This window comes from Fukomys damarensis, unplaced genomic scaffold, assembly GCF_012274545.1.
Source record: "Fukomys damarensis isolate Sample0158 unplaced genomic scaffold, DMR_v1.0_HiC HiC_scaffold_37, whole genome shotgun sequence".
Classification (NCBI taxonomy): Eukaryota; Metazoa; Chordata; class Mammalia; order Rodentia; family Bathyergidae; genus Fukomys; species Fukomys damarensis.
Genome location: NW_022900949.1, coordinates 38,733,842 through 38,751,856, shown reverse-complemented (window position 1 = coordinate 38,751,856; position 18,015 = coordinate 38,733,842). Strand labels below are relative to the sequence as shown.

The 18,015-nt window shown below is 39.8% G+C and overlaps 1 protein-coding gene across 3 annotated transcripts in view; it reads left to right on the top strand.

Moving 5' to 3' along the window:
* Uso1 (USO1 vesicle transport factor) overlaps nucleotides 1-18,015 on the top strand; it is an 83,438-nt gene that overhangs the window by 40,294 nt on the left and 25,129 nt on the right. For all 3 annotated transcript variants that reach the window (XM_010610822.3, XM_010610823.3, XM_010610821.3), the window contains exons 5-12: nucleotides 41-141; nucleotides 1,550-1,652; nucleotides 1,903-1,958; nucleotides 5,836-5,956; nucleotides 10,111-10,289; nucleotides 15,047-15,187; nucleotides 16,934-17,022; nucleotides 17,391-17,545. In XM_010610822.3, the coding sequence (XP_010609124.1) occupies nucleotides 41-141; nucleotides 1,550-1,652; nucleotides 1,903-1,958; nucleotides 5,836-5,956; nucleotides 10,111-10,289; nucleotides 15,047-15,187; nucleotides 16,934-17,022; nucleotides 17,391-17,545 (945 nt within the window). The remainder of the gene's footprint in view (nucleotides 1-40; nucleotides 142-1,549; nucleotides 1,653-1,902; nucleotides 1,959-5,835; nucleotides 5,957-10,110; nucleotides 10,290-15,046; nucleotides 15,188-16,933; nucleotides 17,023-17,390; nucleotides 17,546-18,015) is intronic.

Sequence of the window (18,015 nt, the reverse complement as noted above, 5' to 3'; positions counted from 1 at the left end):
AACACAGCATCATGTTGAAACACTTTTTTTAATATCACAGAAGAAAATTCCACAAGACCGAATGAGGATTTGGGAAGCCAGTTTACAGAAATTTTCATTAAGCAGCAAGAAAATGTCACTCTCTTGTTGTCTTTATTGGAGGTAAATAGAGAAGCTTGATATTTTTGTTGTCGTAATGAGCTTCTTTTGTTGTCTTTTGGGATGTTATTAGGGGAGCAACATGTATGTGGTGTGATAAAAAATACAGTGAATGTTTAAATTTCTAAACAATTTATTACAGTAAAATCAAATTGTAATTAATCTGCCTCTAAATACTTCCCCTTGCTTCAAGCACACTTAATTCCACAAATCTTGACACTTTCTGAAGCAGTTCTGGAAGCCCTCTTCTGTGCCTTTCATTGTGCTATCCTGGCTGCCCTCTTGATGTCCTGAATTAATTCAAAATGTTTGCCTCTCATGGTCGTTTTTATTTTCCTTTTTGTTTTTGTTTGTTTGGGTACTGGGGATTGAACTTTGGACCCTGCACTTGCAAGGCTGGCAGTGGAACCACTGAGCTAAATCCCCGGCCCTCATGGTCATTTTTATTTGGGAGAAGAGCGAGAAATTAAATGGTACCAGATCTGGCATATAAGGTTAATGAAGACAGCATCATGTTTTATTTTGTTTTTGGTACCGGGGATCGAACTCTGGACCTTGCGCTTGCGAGGCAGGTGGCGGAACCACTGAGCAAAATCCCCAGCCCCACCATCATATTTTTATGAGTTTTCCTTTCCATTGGACGGCACCCAGCAGCAGCATTAACCATATTTTTTTATCACAAAGACACAAAAGAGGACTTCTACAGCTGCTTCAGACAGTGGCAAGAATGATGAGGTGAGTGTTTTTAAAGCAAGAGGGGAGCCGGGCATGGTGGTGCATGCCTGTAATCCCAGCACTCAGGAGGCTGAGGCAGAAAGATCGCTGTGAGTTCAAGACCAGCCTGGACTACATAGTGAGTTCCAGGTCAGTCTCAACTACAGAGTGAGACTCTGTCTCAAAACAAACATACAAACAAACAAACAAAAAAGCAAGGGGGGAATTTTGAGACAATGGATGATAAGTGTCTTTTACTGTGATAAATTTTTTATTTAAAACTTCACAGTATATTTCAGTCACTCATTGACTATGCCTAAAAAGTAGTGAAATTTGTGGTATCATGTTTTTACATAAACACAGGCTTATATGAATGTTTCAAGAAATAATCTGTTTTATTTGTTTTGCAAAATACTGTTTTATCCTATCAGTATTTTAGTTAAATTTTGCTATTTGTACTGGTTTTTATTTCTTAAAATTACTTTTTTGTACCAGGGATTGAACTTGGATCCTTGCGCTTGTGAGGCAGGTAGTGGTGGCACCACTGAGCTAAATCCCCAGCTGTCTTAAATTACTTTTTAAAAGTTTGCTAAACTTCCATTTTTTACTTCTGGTTTCTGGTACCACTACTAGTTGAATGTTTTTTCTTGAAAATGCACATTATAAATGTTAAATATTTTAAATTCTTATATTGTAGGATTTTGATTTCCATGTCCGCTGGCCTGGTGTGAAGCTTCTGACTTCTCTCTTAAAACAACTAGGTCCTCAAGTGCAACAAATTATTTTAGTCAGTCCCATGGGTAAGTGATTTATCTTCATTTTGTAATCTTGATTTAAAAATAAGAGCTGTTGGCTGGGGATTTGGCTCAGTGATTCTGCTGCCTGCCTCACAAGTGCAAGGACCCAAGTTTGATCCCCAGTGCAAAAAAAAGAAAAAAAAAAAAGAAGCCATTTCCTAGAAAAAGTGACTGAATTTATGTTCTAAGTTGTTACTTGAATCACTGTATTTCTTCGGTCTACCAATATTTTTCTCATGGTTTTCTATTCTAGGTGTTTCAAGATTGATGGACTTACTAGCAGATTCCAGGGAAGTTATACGCAATGATGTAAGTTATGTTAGAAAGCTTCAAAAATATGCAGCTTTTTTTCCCTGTCTCTTTGTAGATAAAATTATTGTTGACCCTTCATGACTCATAAGAAGTTAGATGTGGAAAGTTAGGTAATGCTCAATCTTTTAGACTTTGTTAAGTTATGTACGAGGCCACACTATTTCTTTGTTTTCTGTCTGCCCAGTATTTTAGGTTGGACGAATCATTTTGCTATTGAAACTTATTACCCATAGTCGGACACATGCCTGTAATCTCAGTACTCTGAGGATCACAGTTCAGGCCCAGCCTGGCAATTTTAATGATTTAGCAAGACCCTGTCTCAGAATATAAAAACAGGCCAGGGATATAGTTCAGTGAAAAGGCCCAGGAGTAAATCCTTAGTACCATTAAGAAATCTTTCTCCTGCAAGTTTAGGCCTTCTTACCCCTCTCCTGAAAGATTGTATTGACACAGACCTCTACTTCCAAATTCCCTTTTCTTTCCAGAGAGCAGAGGAAACCTTTCTATACCCTGAATGTTTGTGTAACTTCACAAAGCAGTGCCATAAAGTATTCCCAAGAATTTTCCTTGGTAATCTCTGACTACAGAGCATGATTTGCTCTGGAGTTATTTTCCATTCTTATGTATTTTAGTATTTGCATATAGGTTTGAATTCTTTTATTATTACTGTTTTGGTTGCTGAGCTAAACACATGGCCTGAAGGTTGAGTATTTCATGTTGATGTTGTGTACTGTACTTTGTTGCTGACGTGCTTTCTCTGTTGTTACCTACAGTTGGTCAAAACTCAGTCATGCTGAGACTGGGAGTGTGGCTCAGCCTGGCCTAGCATGCATGGAACCCTGGGTTCAATCCCCAGTACCAGAGAAAAACCAAAAACTCTCTGTATTCTTTAGATAGCAGGTGGAAAAATCTTAAAATTGATGCTGGAGCTAAAGCAGTGATGGAGAACCTTGTAGAGCTTTCAGTGATACAAACAACCTGTGTGGCGCATGTGCCGTAGGTTCGCCACCCCTGAGCTAAAGGGTCATGTGAAGCCAATTCAGTCTCCATGTCTGCAGTGAGACACCCAGGGCCACTGAACCTGAGTGACTTGTTCTTGTACTTGTGCTTTCAGGCCCTGCCTCACTCTACAGTTCTATTGAAAGTCATTGTGTTGCCCTTAGCTTTGTAACTGGTTAATCACAAAGTAAAGCAAAAGTATTAACTTCTGCTTCATGTAGAGAATTTAACTTATGTAAAATTTTGTGATGTATGCATCAATGTAATATAGATGCTGAGGTTGTGTAGTAAATATAGCTCATGAGAAAGACTATTTTTGGTGGTGGTGATATTGGGAGTTGAGCCCATGGCCTTCATGCTGAGCTGTATCCCCTGTCCATTTTTATATTTTACTTTAAGACATGGTCTCTATGTTAGTTACTTTTCTCACATTGCTGAGACAAAATACCCAACACCCAAAGTTAGAGGGAAAGGGGTTTAGTTGGCTTGCAATTCATAGAGGTTTCAGTCCATAATCGGCCAGCTCCAAGACAGGGATGATAAACAGGCATCACAGAGGAGAAACAACATGGTGCCCACAAGGTAGCAAAGGCAAGAAGAGGCCATCACCGAGTCTTTCTGCCTCTTTTATCCAATCCAGACTATCAGGATTAAGGGCAGTTCTAAACCATTCACTCATGTTAGTAATCACATGCCCTTAATCCCAGCATCACACAGTCCAGATTTAGCTACTCTGACTTAATGAGGCTTTGGGGAAACATTCAGACCCAAACCATACAGTTTCACTAATTCACTTAGGTGCCCAGACTAGGTTCAAACTTGTGTTCCTTCTGTTTCAGTCTCTCAGAGTACTAGGATTACAGTACTCTGTATGCACCACCAAGCCTGGCCATTTTTTATTCTTTAATATTTAAATGTTACAAGAATTGTCTTTGTGGGAGGATATTGAGACAGTCTCACTTGTAATCCAGGCTGGGTTTGAACTTGCTGTGTAGCCCAGGCTGGCCTTGAATTTGCAGTTTTTCGGCATCACTGTCAGCCTCTTGAGTGCGGGGATTATAGGCATGCACCACCACACTTGGAAAAAATTATCTTATTATGAATACCCATCTATTAGGAATTTGCAGTATCTTGCCTTAATTAATAGTATTAATGTTTATTTTACTTTTCAGACACTTCAGATATTTTTATGGTGCTGGGAATTGAATTTAGGGTCTTACATGCAAAGCAAGCCTTCTAGCACTGAGTTCCATCTCTAATCCCATTATTTGTATGTTTATATTTGTATAATATAAATATATATTGCATTATTGCTTTGCATTATCTACTATTTTTATTTAACTTTCTTTTCTTCCTATTCATAGCCCTTTTACCTTAGGGTGTTTTGGTGTTTTTGTTTTTGTTTTTGTTTTGGTGTGGGGGATCGTTCTTGGGTCCTTGCACTTGCAAAGACAGGCGGTGGAACCACTGAGCTAAATCCCCAGCCCTTTCCCCAGTTTTTGAGACAGATAAAATGATTGTTTCACATTAGTTGAGTTCTGTTTTGTTATACTGTCTAGATTTTTGTTTTTCATGTTTTATAGGCATATTTTCTATAGTTTCAGTAAATCTTTTCGAGAGGGTAAGGGAGAAAGACTAACATGTATTTAGAACCCAAAATATAGTAGGTTCTGTGGAATTCATTTTCCCTTAGTCTTTAAGTACCCCATGAATTACTGTCATCGTTTCTTACACATGCATGTACTGAGAGTCAGCATTTCTGCAATTTGCTTCAAGTTACACAACAAGTAAGAAGGGAAATGAACCTTCAGACCCATTTCACCAAGCTCAGAGCCCCGGGCGCTGTTCCTCCACTGTCTCTTGCCTTTATTAGCAGTTAAATTCAGGCTGGCAGTATAGGGCAGGAGTCTGGTTCTGCAAGTCCCCACTTGCCTTTGCCCCTGATCTCAATGTGCAGACCTAATGGGCAGGAAGGTGAGCAGAGCAGCCTTGAGGCTGGACCATCTGCATCCCTGTGAATGTCCCTTCCTTCAGTGCAGCCACTGGCAGCGAATTTGCTCTGTGGGACCTTTGAACTAACTATTCACCATTCCCCTTCTTCTGAAGTAATATTTGTGCTTGTTTTCATAAAATGCTTGCTATCTCTTTGACCATAGTAGATACTTATGGCTCATTGGTACTTGTTGTTTTTACTGAAATAAGCAGAAATAAGTAATAAGCAGAAAACTGATTTTTCTAGAATGATAAAGAAGTAACAGAATCAACTAAACTCGGCTTACCTGAAGCTGAGAAAACTTAAAAGTCAGAAGCAGAGACTGCTGGGAAATGTTCTGTGCGGAACATCACATTTGGCAAGGGTGCATTTCAGTCTTTTGTCTTTTTTTTTGGTACCGGGGATCGAATTTGGGTCCTTGCACTTGCAAGGCAGGCAGCAGAACCACTGAGCTAAATCCCCTGCCCTTTCTTTTGTCTTTTGATTTAGAATCAAGTTTTGCAATTGGGGGTCAAATGTTTTTAAGAATTCCTGACTTTCTCTGCCAGAATGTGGCTGTGTTCTTAATGTTGAGTAGTATATACAGTAGCATTCCTGGGAAAGATCTAATCCAGTTCCCCTCATTGGGCACAGTGAGTGCTGTGTGGCGATGGAAGAATATGGGAGAATTGGGTGTTTACATCTTGGCAAGACACGGTGCCTTTGAGATTTATAACATTGGGGAGGCAAATTGCTTAACTTCTCTGTCCTTGTTTTCCCTGTATATAAAGGAGTTGAACTTAGGAAATTTCTGCCCATTCTAAATTTCTGTGATTTTTAAATTAATTTAAAATGTCTTGTAAATTTTTTACCCCATTGAACAGTGGCTTTCTTCTCCCTTAGGGTGTCTTACTACTTCAGGCACTGACAAGAAGCAATGGTGCAATTCAGAAAATTGTTGCCTTTGAAAATGCTTTTGAGAGACTTCTGGACATTATCACAGAGGAGGGGAGCAGTGACGGAGGTATAGTGTGGAAAGAGACTGCTTTTATGCTCATGGAATCTGGGACAAACACTTGAAGGGTGACATGGGCACATACACTGTCTCACTGTTGTGTGTTAATGGTGGATTTCATTTTCCTTATCTGTTTGATGTTCCTTAGGCTTCAGTAGTGTAGGTTGGCGTCTTTCATCATTTCTGGAAAACCCTAGCTCTACCTCTTCAAGTACTGCTGTACCGCATTTTCTCTGTCTAAGGTGCGAGAGAAGGCACAGGTCCCTTTCCAGATTGGTGGCACAGGTTGAGTTGATGTAGTCATGTGGTGAGTGTGATGGCGGAGATCACAGCTGAGTGTTAGTGGAGATTAGATTTTGCCATTTGGAAACATGAGTTTCCTGCTCACTGAGGAGACTCCAGTGAGGGGGAGCCCATGGAACACATCCAGCAGGAATCAACAGCAGTGCTGCTGTCTGCTCGGGACAGGTGGAACAGTGTATCCTCTCTGCCTCAGTAGAGATAGCAGAGAAAGTCAGTGTTTCACAGGTCTCACACTTTTCCAGGAAGGTTTTATGAAATGACAGGGAGAAGAGGAACTTAGCAGATTGTCTGTAGAGTGGTAAGAATGAAGATATGTATAATCTAAGCTAGGCAGGGAAGGAAATAAAGATAGAAAGGAGTTGTTTTAAAAGAGAAAAAGGTATTTGATTTATAGGTTGAAAGTCTCAGGGAAGCTTTAGAACAAATAAGCTGAGTGCTTTAACCAGAAAGATAGGAGGCTTTGGTAAAAGGACCAGAGTTGTCACTGAAGAAAGGCCACAGAATTAGAGGGTTCAGGTGTGATTTGGGCTGTAGTTGACATTAAAATCATTAAAAGTAATAGCAGAACTTAGAGAAAGGAGACATTGAGCAAGATGGCAGTGACATTTTCAGTAAATGCAGGGTGGTAACCACAGATATGTTATTGACTGCAATGGTAAGCGATGGCATAGCCAGGAACTCGGAGCCTCCAGTAAATAAGAGTTTTTAGAAGCAGGTAGAGGAAAGCACCTAGTTGGAAGATCAGATGCTGCATCCTAGCTCTGAGGCTCAAGCAGCTGAGAGCGAAATTGCCCTTATGTGAGACCCTCACAGGATAAAGCAGGTCGATAAAGACAAGGAAGTCATCGAAGTCACAGCAGATTTTCTTGACCAGCATTTGAGGTTTTCAGGCAGCATCCTGAACATTTTGAAAGGATATTAAATGTAAGAGACCAAACACAGAGTGAAAATTGGAGAGCATAGATGGCCAGAGGGGTGAACATTTTGGGAGGTGACTGAGGAAAACAGATTTTTCAGCAGTGTGGATTTAGCTGACTTCAGGATAGTTATGACAGATGGCAATGGTTCTATGGAACTGATGGTGACCTTCAAGGCTTTAGAAGTTGCTCTGGGTACACTGGAGGAAGGGCCTGCAGTTGGAGGGTGGGCTTTAGTGCAGAGCATGTGTTGTGAAGACGAAGCAGATAGAGTAGTTCCTGTGAGGTGAAGAGCCTTGGATGAGGCCTTTCATAGGGAGACCAGTACTAGCCAAATCAGGGACTCCTAAAAAATATGAAAATGGTGCATCTTAAACATTAAGTTAAATTAATAAAATAAAAGTATACATTTTATGTACTAATTTTGAGCCAGGGCCCAGACTTTCTGAGTATATAAGTCTGCTGCTTCGAGTCCTCATCTTCTCTATATTTATTACCCTTGCATTTGTCCTGTAGGATTTTCATTTCGGGCTCTTTTACATTTCTTTTCTGTCTTTCAGACTTGTATTATCCATACTTCACTAGACAACTGCTTTTGCTTCTTTGAGTTTTGCCAAAGATTTATATTTAGTTTTCATAAAAATAACCTCTGTTTTCACATTTGCACATTGCCAATTTACGTAACATTTCATTGGTAACCAGTGAACTAGCACAGTGAATTTATGAACAAAAACAGCTAACTCTTAGATACGATGCCAAGGCACAATCCTTGAAAAAAATTGATACATTTTAAAATATTTAATTAAAACTTAAAATTCATTAAAATTGAAAACTTTTTCTCTGCCAAAGAGCTTGTTAAGAGAATGAAGACAGACCACAGACTGGGAGAAAATATTTGCAAAAACATATGTCTGAAAAAAAGACTTTAAATCAAATATACCAAGAACTCTTAAAATTTATCAGTAGGAAAACAAGCCAATTAAAAATAGGCAAAAGATGGGGATTTAGTTCAGCGGTTCTGCCACCTGCCTTGCAAGTTCAAGGTCCCGAGTTTGATCCCTGGTACCAAAAAAAATTGGCAAAAGATCTGAACAGATTCCTCGCCAAAGAAGATATAAAGATGGCAAGTACACATACACATAGATGCTTGAGACCATATGACTTAGGGAACTCATTAAAACAGTAAAACATCACCACATATCTGTTATAATGGTGAAAATCAAGAAGACAGATGCTGCTACCAAGTGCTGGTGAGGATATGGATGAACAGAAACTCAGTCATTGCAGTGGGGTATGAAATGGTAGAAACCCACTTTGGAAGACAGCATGGTAGTTTCTTACAAAGCTAAACATAGTATTACTGTTCGATCCAATAGTTCTTGGTACTTACCCAAATTAATTTAAAACTTATGGGCTGGGGATTTAGCTCAGTGCTTCTGCCACCTGCCTTGCAAGCACAAGGACCCAAGTTTGATCCCCAGTACCAAAAAACCCCCCCAAAAAACAACAACAAAAAAACCTGAGCTCTAAAAAACTTACATCCACACAAAAACCTGCACGTGAATGTTTGTTAATTGCCAAAACTGGGAAGCAATCAAGATGTCCTTCAGTGTGAATGAATAAACAAACTATAGTAATCCTTACAATGGGATATTCACAATAAAAAGAAGAGTTACAAACCACAGAAAGATGTAGAGGAAACTTAAAGACATATTACTAAGTAATTCCAACTATATAACATTCTGGAAAGGGCAAAACTATAGACACAGTAGGATTGTTGGTTACCAGTACGATTCAGGGGTAAGGAAAAGAGGAAGAAATAGGTGAAACACAGAACATTTTAAGGCAGAGAAACTATTTTGTATGATACTGTAATAGACAATGAAGATTATATATTTGTTAAACCCCATAGAACTTTCTAGGACTGTAGAGGATTCACAAGGACAAACCTTAATGCAAACTGTGGATGTGAGTCATAGTGTTGATATTTGTTCACCAGTTGAAACAGACATACCACACTAATAGTCCAAGCTGTTAATAAAAGGGAAAAGTAGGAGGGGGAGAATATATATAAACTTTATTTATACTCAGTTCTCTGCAACAAAAAAATAGTCTATTTTTTAAATTGATTGCTATAGACAGGCATGCCAACCAGAGGGAACTACAGTGTAGGTACAGGAGGGGCTTAGCAGTTCAGCTTGCTATGTGAAGGAAAGGGAAATCCCTGGTGTTTCCAGTGCTCAGCTAGAAAGTGTGCATTGTGGGTTGAGCTGCCCTGAAGACAGGAGTGTTGTCAGCAGAGAAGTGGAAAGGGTTCAACAGTGGAGGACAGGGACCATGAAAAGTAGCCTGAGGAGTGGCCCAGAGACAGAAGAAAAACCAGGTGAGAGCCATACTTTAAAAACCAAGGGAAGGAGATCTCAAGAGACAGACAGCAGTGGCTAGTGCTGCTTAGAGATCATGTAAGATAGGAGAGATTCATTCAATAAGTGTTAATAGTTAGCTACTGTGTAGATACCTGACACTCCATTTCTGTCTATGCCAACAAGATAGAGGAAGTAGGTGTCCACATTATCCTATGCTCATGAGTTACAGGCTGTGCAGAAATATATTACCTGATAATGAAAAGAACCACTCCAGGACAATCATGGAGGAGGGAACCTTAACCTAGTCGTGATAATTATTCCTGAAAAATGATCTTTAATCTTGGATTTGAATGAAAAAATGTGAGAGTTGCTGTGGTGAGTGGGTGGTTATATTAAGAAGTCAGGATAGAGCAGACAGGTGCTGGCCTTCGTGCTTGGGAATCTGAACTGGCATTTGCCCTGTCCCCCAACAGGTGCTAAGTGTGGCAATGCAGTACAGTTTTTTTCCAGTGTTTGGGGTTGAATTTTCCTTCAGCTTTTATCAGACTTAACACTGCATTTTACATTCTCTCCCCAGGCATAGTTGTCGAAGATTGTTTGATTTTGCTCCAAAACTTGTTAAAAAACAACAATTCCAATCAAAATTTTTTTAAAGAAGGCTCATATATTCAACGCATGAAGCCTTGGTTTGAAGTTGGAGATGAGAATTCTGGCTGGTCTGCACAGAAGGTGACCAATCTACATCTAATGCTACAGGTAAGTGGAGTACTCTCTTTAGACATAAACATGGTAAGAATCTTATGATGATTCTTTCAAACAGAAAATAGATCGCATCTGATAAATACTGGATACTTGGTTTCAGACAGGCTTTAAAAAAACCTATCAATATGGAAATTTACAGTTATATTCAGAGATAGAAAGAGAAATTGATTCCCTGCCTTCAATCCCATCTTTGGTATTAATATCTCACAATTTTGTTTAATCTTTTATTCGTCTGTTTCCCCCTCCTTTATTATTTTAAAGCAAATCCAGATATATAATTTCCTTATGGGTTTTACCTTAGAGGAAAAGTTCAAGTTTATTTATTATGCTTTCTAAAGATTAATAGTCTAAACTGTAAGAGTAATCCAAATTAAACCAAGTTAGCTGTGCTTTTATTTAATCTCCACGAGAAAGCTTAGTGAGGATAGGTAGTGAAAGCGAGGGCAGGAGAAGCCCAAATAAGGAAAGTTTGAAGTTCTTAGACTTACTGTACTTGCTCATTTAGTGAACCTTCTTTTCAAAATCCTTAAGTTTCTGCCAGTCTTATTTGTGAACTCCTAGTGTTTCTAGAGTCTTGAGTGTCTATGGATTGTGCCCTCAGGCTAGATAGTGGGCTCATGGTACCAAACAGGGTGTGGTCCAAGACTTGCAGCTGCCCCACTGGGCTTGCTGCTAGCAGGGTGTCTACATTGCACTCAGGAGAGCAGACAGAGTCCTCTCCTTCTAGAGCTTGCTGGATTGGCTTAGGAATCCTGTCATAACTCCACTTGGAATATGCCTGCGGGCTGTTGTAGAATTGTTTTAGCAGAAAGAGTCACAAAGTCATTTCTGATTACATTCCCAACGTCATCCTTTCTGTTTCTACCTCCGTATCACACAATTCAAGAATTAATTGTTTTTGTTTTAGAAGCAGTGTCACCAGATGATAAGCGTGATAATTTGTGTTCACCAATGCTTTCTTAGTAAAGGACATTTCTCTAGAAAAGTAATTTTTAAAATGTGTTTAGAGTAGAAGGATTTGTCTGGTTCCTGCCAGATAGTGAGAATTTAAATTCTCCCTGTATGAGGAACCTGGTCCTGTTTTGTGGTTTGCAGTGCGATGTAAAGAACTATTTTGAAGAAAGTATCATTGTTTAAAAAATAAATGCTTAGCTATTTTACAACAACAACAAAAAATTAATGGAATGTAGCATATGCAGGAAACTATAGTATTCTAGTTATATATATATAATGAGTTGGTTCTTTATTTTTTACTTTGAAAAAGTGAATAACCTGTGTTAGGCATAGTGGTAGCCACCAGAAGCCCCAGCCTACATTAAGAAGGCCAAATGGGGGAGGTGCCCCTGAGCCAGTAGCCAAGGCCTACGTGGGCAGCTCTGTAAGATCAGTCTCAAAAAAATTGCTCGTACTGTCTGTCTTAGTTACTGTAGCATTGCTGAGGGGCTGGGGATTTAGCTCAGTGGTTCCGCCACCTGCCTTGCAAGCTCAAGGTCCCCAATAAAAACAAAGCAAAAAATACAAAAGCATTGCTGAGACACAATGCCCAACACCCACAACTCAGAGAAGGAAAGGTCTGTCTAGCTCACAGTTTGTAGAGAACTCAGTCAGTAGTTGGCTGACTCCAAGGTAGGGTGGCATGGGAGAGGGACCTGGTGGAGGAACAACTCATAGTATGGCAGGCAGGAAGCAGTGGAATCAAGGGAGCAGGAAAGATAACACACACACACTAGACACACACACACACACACACACACACACACACACACACCCACCCCTACATCCCTGCAGGCCATGCCCTCAGTGACCCATCTCTTCCCACTAGGCTCACCTCCCATCATCACACTCAGCTATAAAGCCATCAGTGGACAAATGCCATATCACATGCTTGTGACCCAAGTACCTTCCAAAAGCCCCACCCATGATTACGAGGCTTTTGAGGAGGCGTCTGGATATGAGCCATAGCATTAACTTTGCCAAGCTTTTAAAGCTTTCCTCTCTTGGTGGCACACACCTGTACTTCCAACTACTTGGGAGGCTCAGGCAGAAGGATAGCAAGTTCCAGTCCAGCCTGGTCACCTTAGCAAGATCCTGTCTCAAATTAAAAAATAAAAAGAGCTGGGCATGTAGCGTAGTGCAGAAATCCTGGGTTCAATCCCCAGTACTGCAACAACAATAAACCACTTTCCTCTCTTACACTAGTGGAGATCGTAGCCCTCAAAGCCAGGGAGTGAAGATGGACTCAGTCCGAGTAGCTGATGTGTTCATGACTTCAGAGGCACAGGTTGTCCTGTGAGCATGCTGTTTGAAAGTTCTCCTTGTGGCTCTGTTTGGGTGGCTTGAACTCCAAGGCCTCTGGTACACTGAAGGAAATGCGTCATTATTTTCCTGTTGGCCACATGCATCCTAATTGGGATTATGCATCGTCCTAGGTATAATTCTAGCTGAACTCTAAGCCATCAAAAATTGATCTAAGGTTTGGTTTGGTCTTCTTAAAGAAAGGGAGGTCTCACTTTGTTCCTAGGTAGCCTATGAATTTCTGAGCTCAGACAGTCCTTTTGCCTTAGCCTCTGCTATAGCTGGTACTGTGGGTATACCTGAGAAGTTTTATTTATATTTTGCAGGTAAAAATCCAAGAAAATATATTTGGAGTAAACTTTTAGTTATTCATCCATATAGTAAGTCAAAATCTGTCTTGATATATCATCTACAAATATCCTCTAGTTTTACTCTGGAATGATGCAAATCTTCCTCATGATTTGTGTTTTTGTTGTTGTTACTGGGGATCAAACTTGGGACCTTGTGCTTACAAGGCAGGCGACGGAACCACTGAGCTAAATCCCCGGCCCTTCTCATAGTATTTTACATAGTATTTGAATGTTGTTTTTAGATCTTCCCTTGTCTTCTTATCAGAAATGTTACCTCTTCAGTCATCCTATGTCTCTGTTATCTAGGAATTTGATAATTACTTTCTCTGTTTACATCGTCAGTGGAGATGTAACTGCTATTAGATGATATTAAAGAATTATTATTGATTTGTTAGGTGTCATAATGAATATGTTTTGTTTATTGTTACTGTTGCTTTTTGGGGTGGTGCTGAGAATTGAACCCAGGACCTCTTGTATGCTAGGCAAGCTCTGTATTACTGAGTGACATCCTCAGCCCAAATAAAAATTTAAAAAAATTATTTTAGTTGTCTTTATTTTGAGACAGGGTTTCAATGAATTGCACAAACTGGCTTCAAACTTTCAATCTTCCTGCCTCAGCCTCCCAATTAGCTAGGATTACAGGCATATGCCACCACATGTACCACCGCTCCTGGCTATTAAAGTTCTTATCTGAAGCTATCCGAAGCTCTCTATCAGTCAGAGATGCTTGTGAGTGAAATGGCACATTGCCTGGTCCCCTGCCCCCTTTTTCTGGTACTGGGGATTGAATCCAGGACTTTTTCATTGAGCTATATCCCCAACCTTTTTTTATTTTTTATTTTGTGACAAGGTCTCACGAAGTCACCAAGTTGCCCAGGCTGGGCTCAAACTTGAAATCCTCCTGCCTCAGCTTCCCAATTAGCTAGGATTACAGGCATATGCCACTATACCCAGCTCTGATATTTGCTTTAAATACTGTAAAGAAATAGAAGCAGTAGTAGTAGTTAAGAAGAGGGAAATAAAAAAGTAGAAACAAAGTCTGACTAATCAAAATATTCGCTTTGAGAATATTTGTTAAGTCAGACATGTAAACATCTAAATAATCTATTTCTTCATTACTAACTGATTTAACCAGTTTTTTAAGTTGTTCCCATATTTTATCAATTCCTGGGCTCCTTTTATTCTCCTACATTAAAATGCTTTCAGCCCCATTTAATTTTTTTAATGCTCACTTCCCCCATAAAAAGACCACTTCTTAGTGAAGACTCGGTCCCTGTGGCGTGTACCCTCTGTAATAATGAAAGGATTGTAATCTGCTCACTTTGACATCTCTCCTGTAAAATGTTGGATGAAAATAGTATCAGAAATCTCTCATTTGGTCTGGATATAAAAAATTTTGTTATACATGTAGTTCTTATTTATTTATTTATTTATTGGTACTGGGGATCAAACTCAGAACCTTGTGCTTGCAAGGCAGGCAACGGCACCACTTAGCTAAATCCCCTGAGCTAAATTCTATGTATGGAAGATACATAGAAACTTATTTTGGATATGTGACTATGCCTAAATAATTGCTTGGTCCAACTTTTTTATGATTCTGAAATTTGATGCTGAGGTTCAGAGAAAATGTAAAATTGTAGGGATTTAATGAGCACTAGAAATTAAGGAGGTCAGCCCCTCACCTAATGCACAGATCTTCTTCTGTGTCTCTGTGTGTGTTTTTGTATCTCTGTAGATATTTCCAGCTTAAGGTAGGTTTATTGTACTATTCTCAGACTTGTATTATTAGGTGGTCCATCCTTGCTTCAATAAGTCTGCCTCCCTGTAAGGAATCATTTTTCATTATTGAATGTATGCTGTGTCATAAGTACTATTTGTGGGTTGGGATGCAAGCCTGACCAGCAGGCAGTTGGTGTTGTGGTAGAGAATAGCTTGATGTATGTGCTGGTCCAGTGTGGTTGCCATGGTAGCATGAAGGGAGTGTATCTAGGTCTGGCTGAGCAGGCAAGGGACATGTCCTGCAGATTCTCTTGTTCACCTGTACCAGATTTGTCTCCACTGTCTCTGGATCTTTAAAAGACAAATTGTACTTTCTCTCTTTTGCAGCTTGTGCGGGTGCTAGTGTCTCCCACCAACCCCCCTGGAGCCACCAGCAGCTGCCAGAAGGCCATGTTCCATTGTGGCTTGTTGCACCAGCTGTGCACCATCCTGATGGCTACTGGCGTTCCTGCTGACATCCTGACTGAGGTGAGGAATAGCAACAGTGGATAGCCATTTTGTGTGCTCATCTCCCTGAATGTGACAAGACAGTATTGCTTCCAAGAGGTGTCCTTCTGCGGGCTTTAGAGTGCATAGCCAGTGTCAGATCCTAGCTAGCAGATCAGTCTAGAAAGATTTCTGGTTGATTCTGTTGTACATGTGTAATAGATATGCTCAGTATGACGTAGGTTTTCATAGTTAGAGGAAAAGTCTTATTTACACTTTTGTCTCAAATTAACATATGCATATTAAAAGTGCAAATAATAAAAGTTTTGTAGCAAAAACAGCTATCTTGGGCCACATTGCTCCCCATGCAGGACAGTCTCACTCTCCTCACTCCTGTCACTCCATCAGGAGGCAGAACTTACACTTAAGTCATAGTCATGGTGCGTGGTGTTAACACCATGCTAACACTGTCTCTGCTGAGCTAAGCAGAGTCCTGTGTCTGGGAGTGGAGTGGGTATTTTTTTTTCTCTTCTATGTGTTATACTTGTATTCTTTCATTCTTCTGTGTATCAGTAGATATAATAGTCTCCTTACACGTCCTTTTCCACCTACCTCTGGAAAGTCTGTGCTCCTGCCCCAGGCTGAGCTTTGCCCTTCTCAGTTCCTTTCTATCTCTCTCAATGTGGCCTCTTTGGTTATCTGGATCTTGTATCACCACCCAACTTCCTTCATTACCTTACTGGAGTATTTTCTGACTTCTAGTTTTTTTGTTTTTTTTTTTTTTTAATATTCAGAAGCTTCTCGTATGTTTTATTTCTGATTTTCTAAAATTTACTGATGATAGACTGTACTATGGATCTTTTTCTCATTCTTCAGTTATTTTTGTCATTCACTTGACCCTTTCGGCTAGAGACATATTTTTTAGTTCTGGTATTCTTTTTTTTTTTGTACCAGGGATCGAGCTTGGGGACCTTGAACTTGCCAGGCAGGCAACAGCTTTTCTCTCTCTCCTCTCCTCTCCTCTCCTTACTATGTTTTTCTTTCTTTTGACATTACTTTGTATTGAACAATTTTGAAGTGCTTTGCAGACACATCTTAGTCTAGAAAGTGTTCAGCACCATGGTCTCCTCCCCTCCTCTCCTCTCCTCTCCTACCAGGGTTGAACTTAGGCCCTTGCACTTGCGAGGCAGGCAGCCCTAGTTCTGATGCTTCTTGACATTTTGCTCTTTCTGGTCTCTTTCTGGTCTCTTTCTGTAATTCTAGTAATAGATTGTTAGACTTTCTGGACCTAGTTTATCTTCTCTAAAAGATTTATTTTTAGTTTACAAATAAAATAGTATATACCTTATACAGTGTGTTGTTTTGAAATAATATTTTGTCTTTCTGTTCTGTTTTCATGAAGGTTTTTTTCCCACCTTCATCCTTACATTCAATTTTTGTTACTTTTTTTGTGGGGGGTACCGAGTATCAAACTCAGGACCTCGCATTTGCCTGGCAAGCGCTGTGCCACTGAGCTAAATCCCCAGCTCCCCCTTTTAATTTTGAACATTGGGGAATGAACCCTGAGCCTTATACATGCTAAGCAAGTGTTCTAACACTGAGCTGCATCCTGAACCTTAAAACTTTATCTTGAGAAAATATTGTAAGATAATATTGTAACTTTTTTGAGGTTGTCTCAATTTTGACATTTAAAAACAGAAAGCAGAATGCAACATATTCATTTGAAAACAGGTTTTCTTCTTTAACTTTCTCTAAATGAATGTTCTTTTCTATCCCCTTAATTAACAGACCATAAACACTGTCTCAGAAGTCATTCGAGGCTGCCAAGTAAACCAAGACTACTTTGCCTCTGTGAATGCACCTTCGAACCCACCAAGGTACAGAAGAGAACAAGGGACTCTTGTCTAGGAAAGCTTAGATTGGGTTGTGTATACGAGCACAGCTTGCTCTGGTTTTGGTCTTATGTTTGAGAATTATCTGACAGGATAAAGATACTGGTATTGGAAATGCGTGGTCTTTGGCATTTAAACGTGGACTCACAGATTACCTCTCATTTCATTGACCCTGCTAGGCAGGTTGTGGCCTCTTCACTCCTCCCCTCACACCCCCTTTGGGCCCTAAGTGATCTACACCCTCACTGGAGAGGAAAGTCCTTGACCTGCTGGTGTTCTGGTAATGTCAGCCATTGGTTTGAGTGGGAGAATTGAGATGCTTCATTTTCCTCCCTTGTCTTTGAACACTGCAGACCGGCCATCGTGGTGCTCCTGATGTCCATGGTGAATGAAAGACAACCATTCGTGCTGCGCTGTGCTGTTCTCTATTGTTTCCAGTGCTTCTTATACAAAAATCAAAAAGGACAGGGAGAAATCGTGTCAACACTTCTACCTTCTACTATTGATGGTAAATCATTTAATTCTGATTTCTATTTTAAAAAGTAAATTGTAGCCTTTCATGCTTTTAATCAAATATTTATCTCTGTTCTCCAAATTTTATACTTTGTATGCTTATTTAAAAATCTCAGGGCCAGAGGTATAGCTCAGTGGTGCCGTGCTTGCCTTGTGAGCACAAGGTGTTGAGTTTGATTCCTTGTACTGAAAAAAAAAATTCTCAATTCCAAGAGAACAAAGATGAATTTAGAGAACAGGCTTTGGAGTCAGACCAGAGTTCTCCTTGTGGAATTTCATTTTTCTTGCTTTATCAAGTGATGAGCAGATAATGATACTCATCTGTATGAGGAAATAATACTCATATCATTAGAAATATTTTGAAGATTATGCAGTTATGTAAGTAAGCCCTTACCCTAGTAGCAAGGACAGGATAGATGCACACAACAGAAGTTGCATTTGCAGTAATTATCATGTTAAAGACAA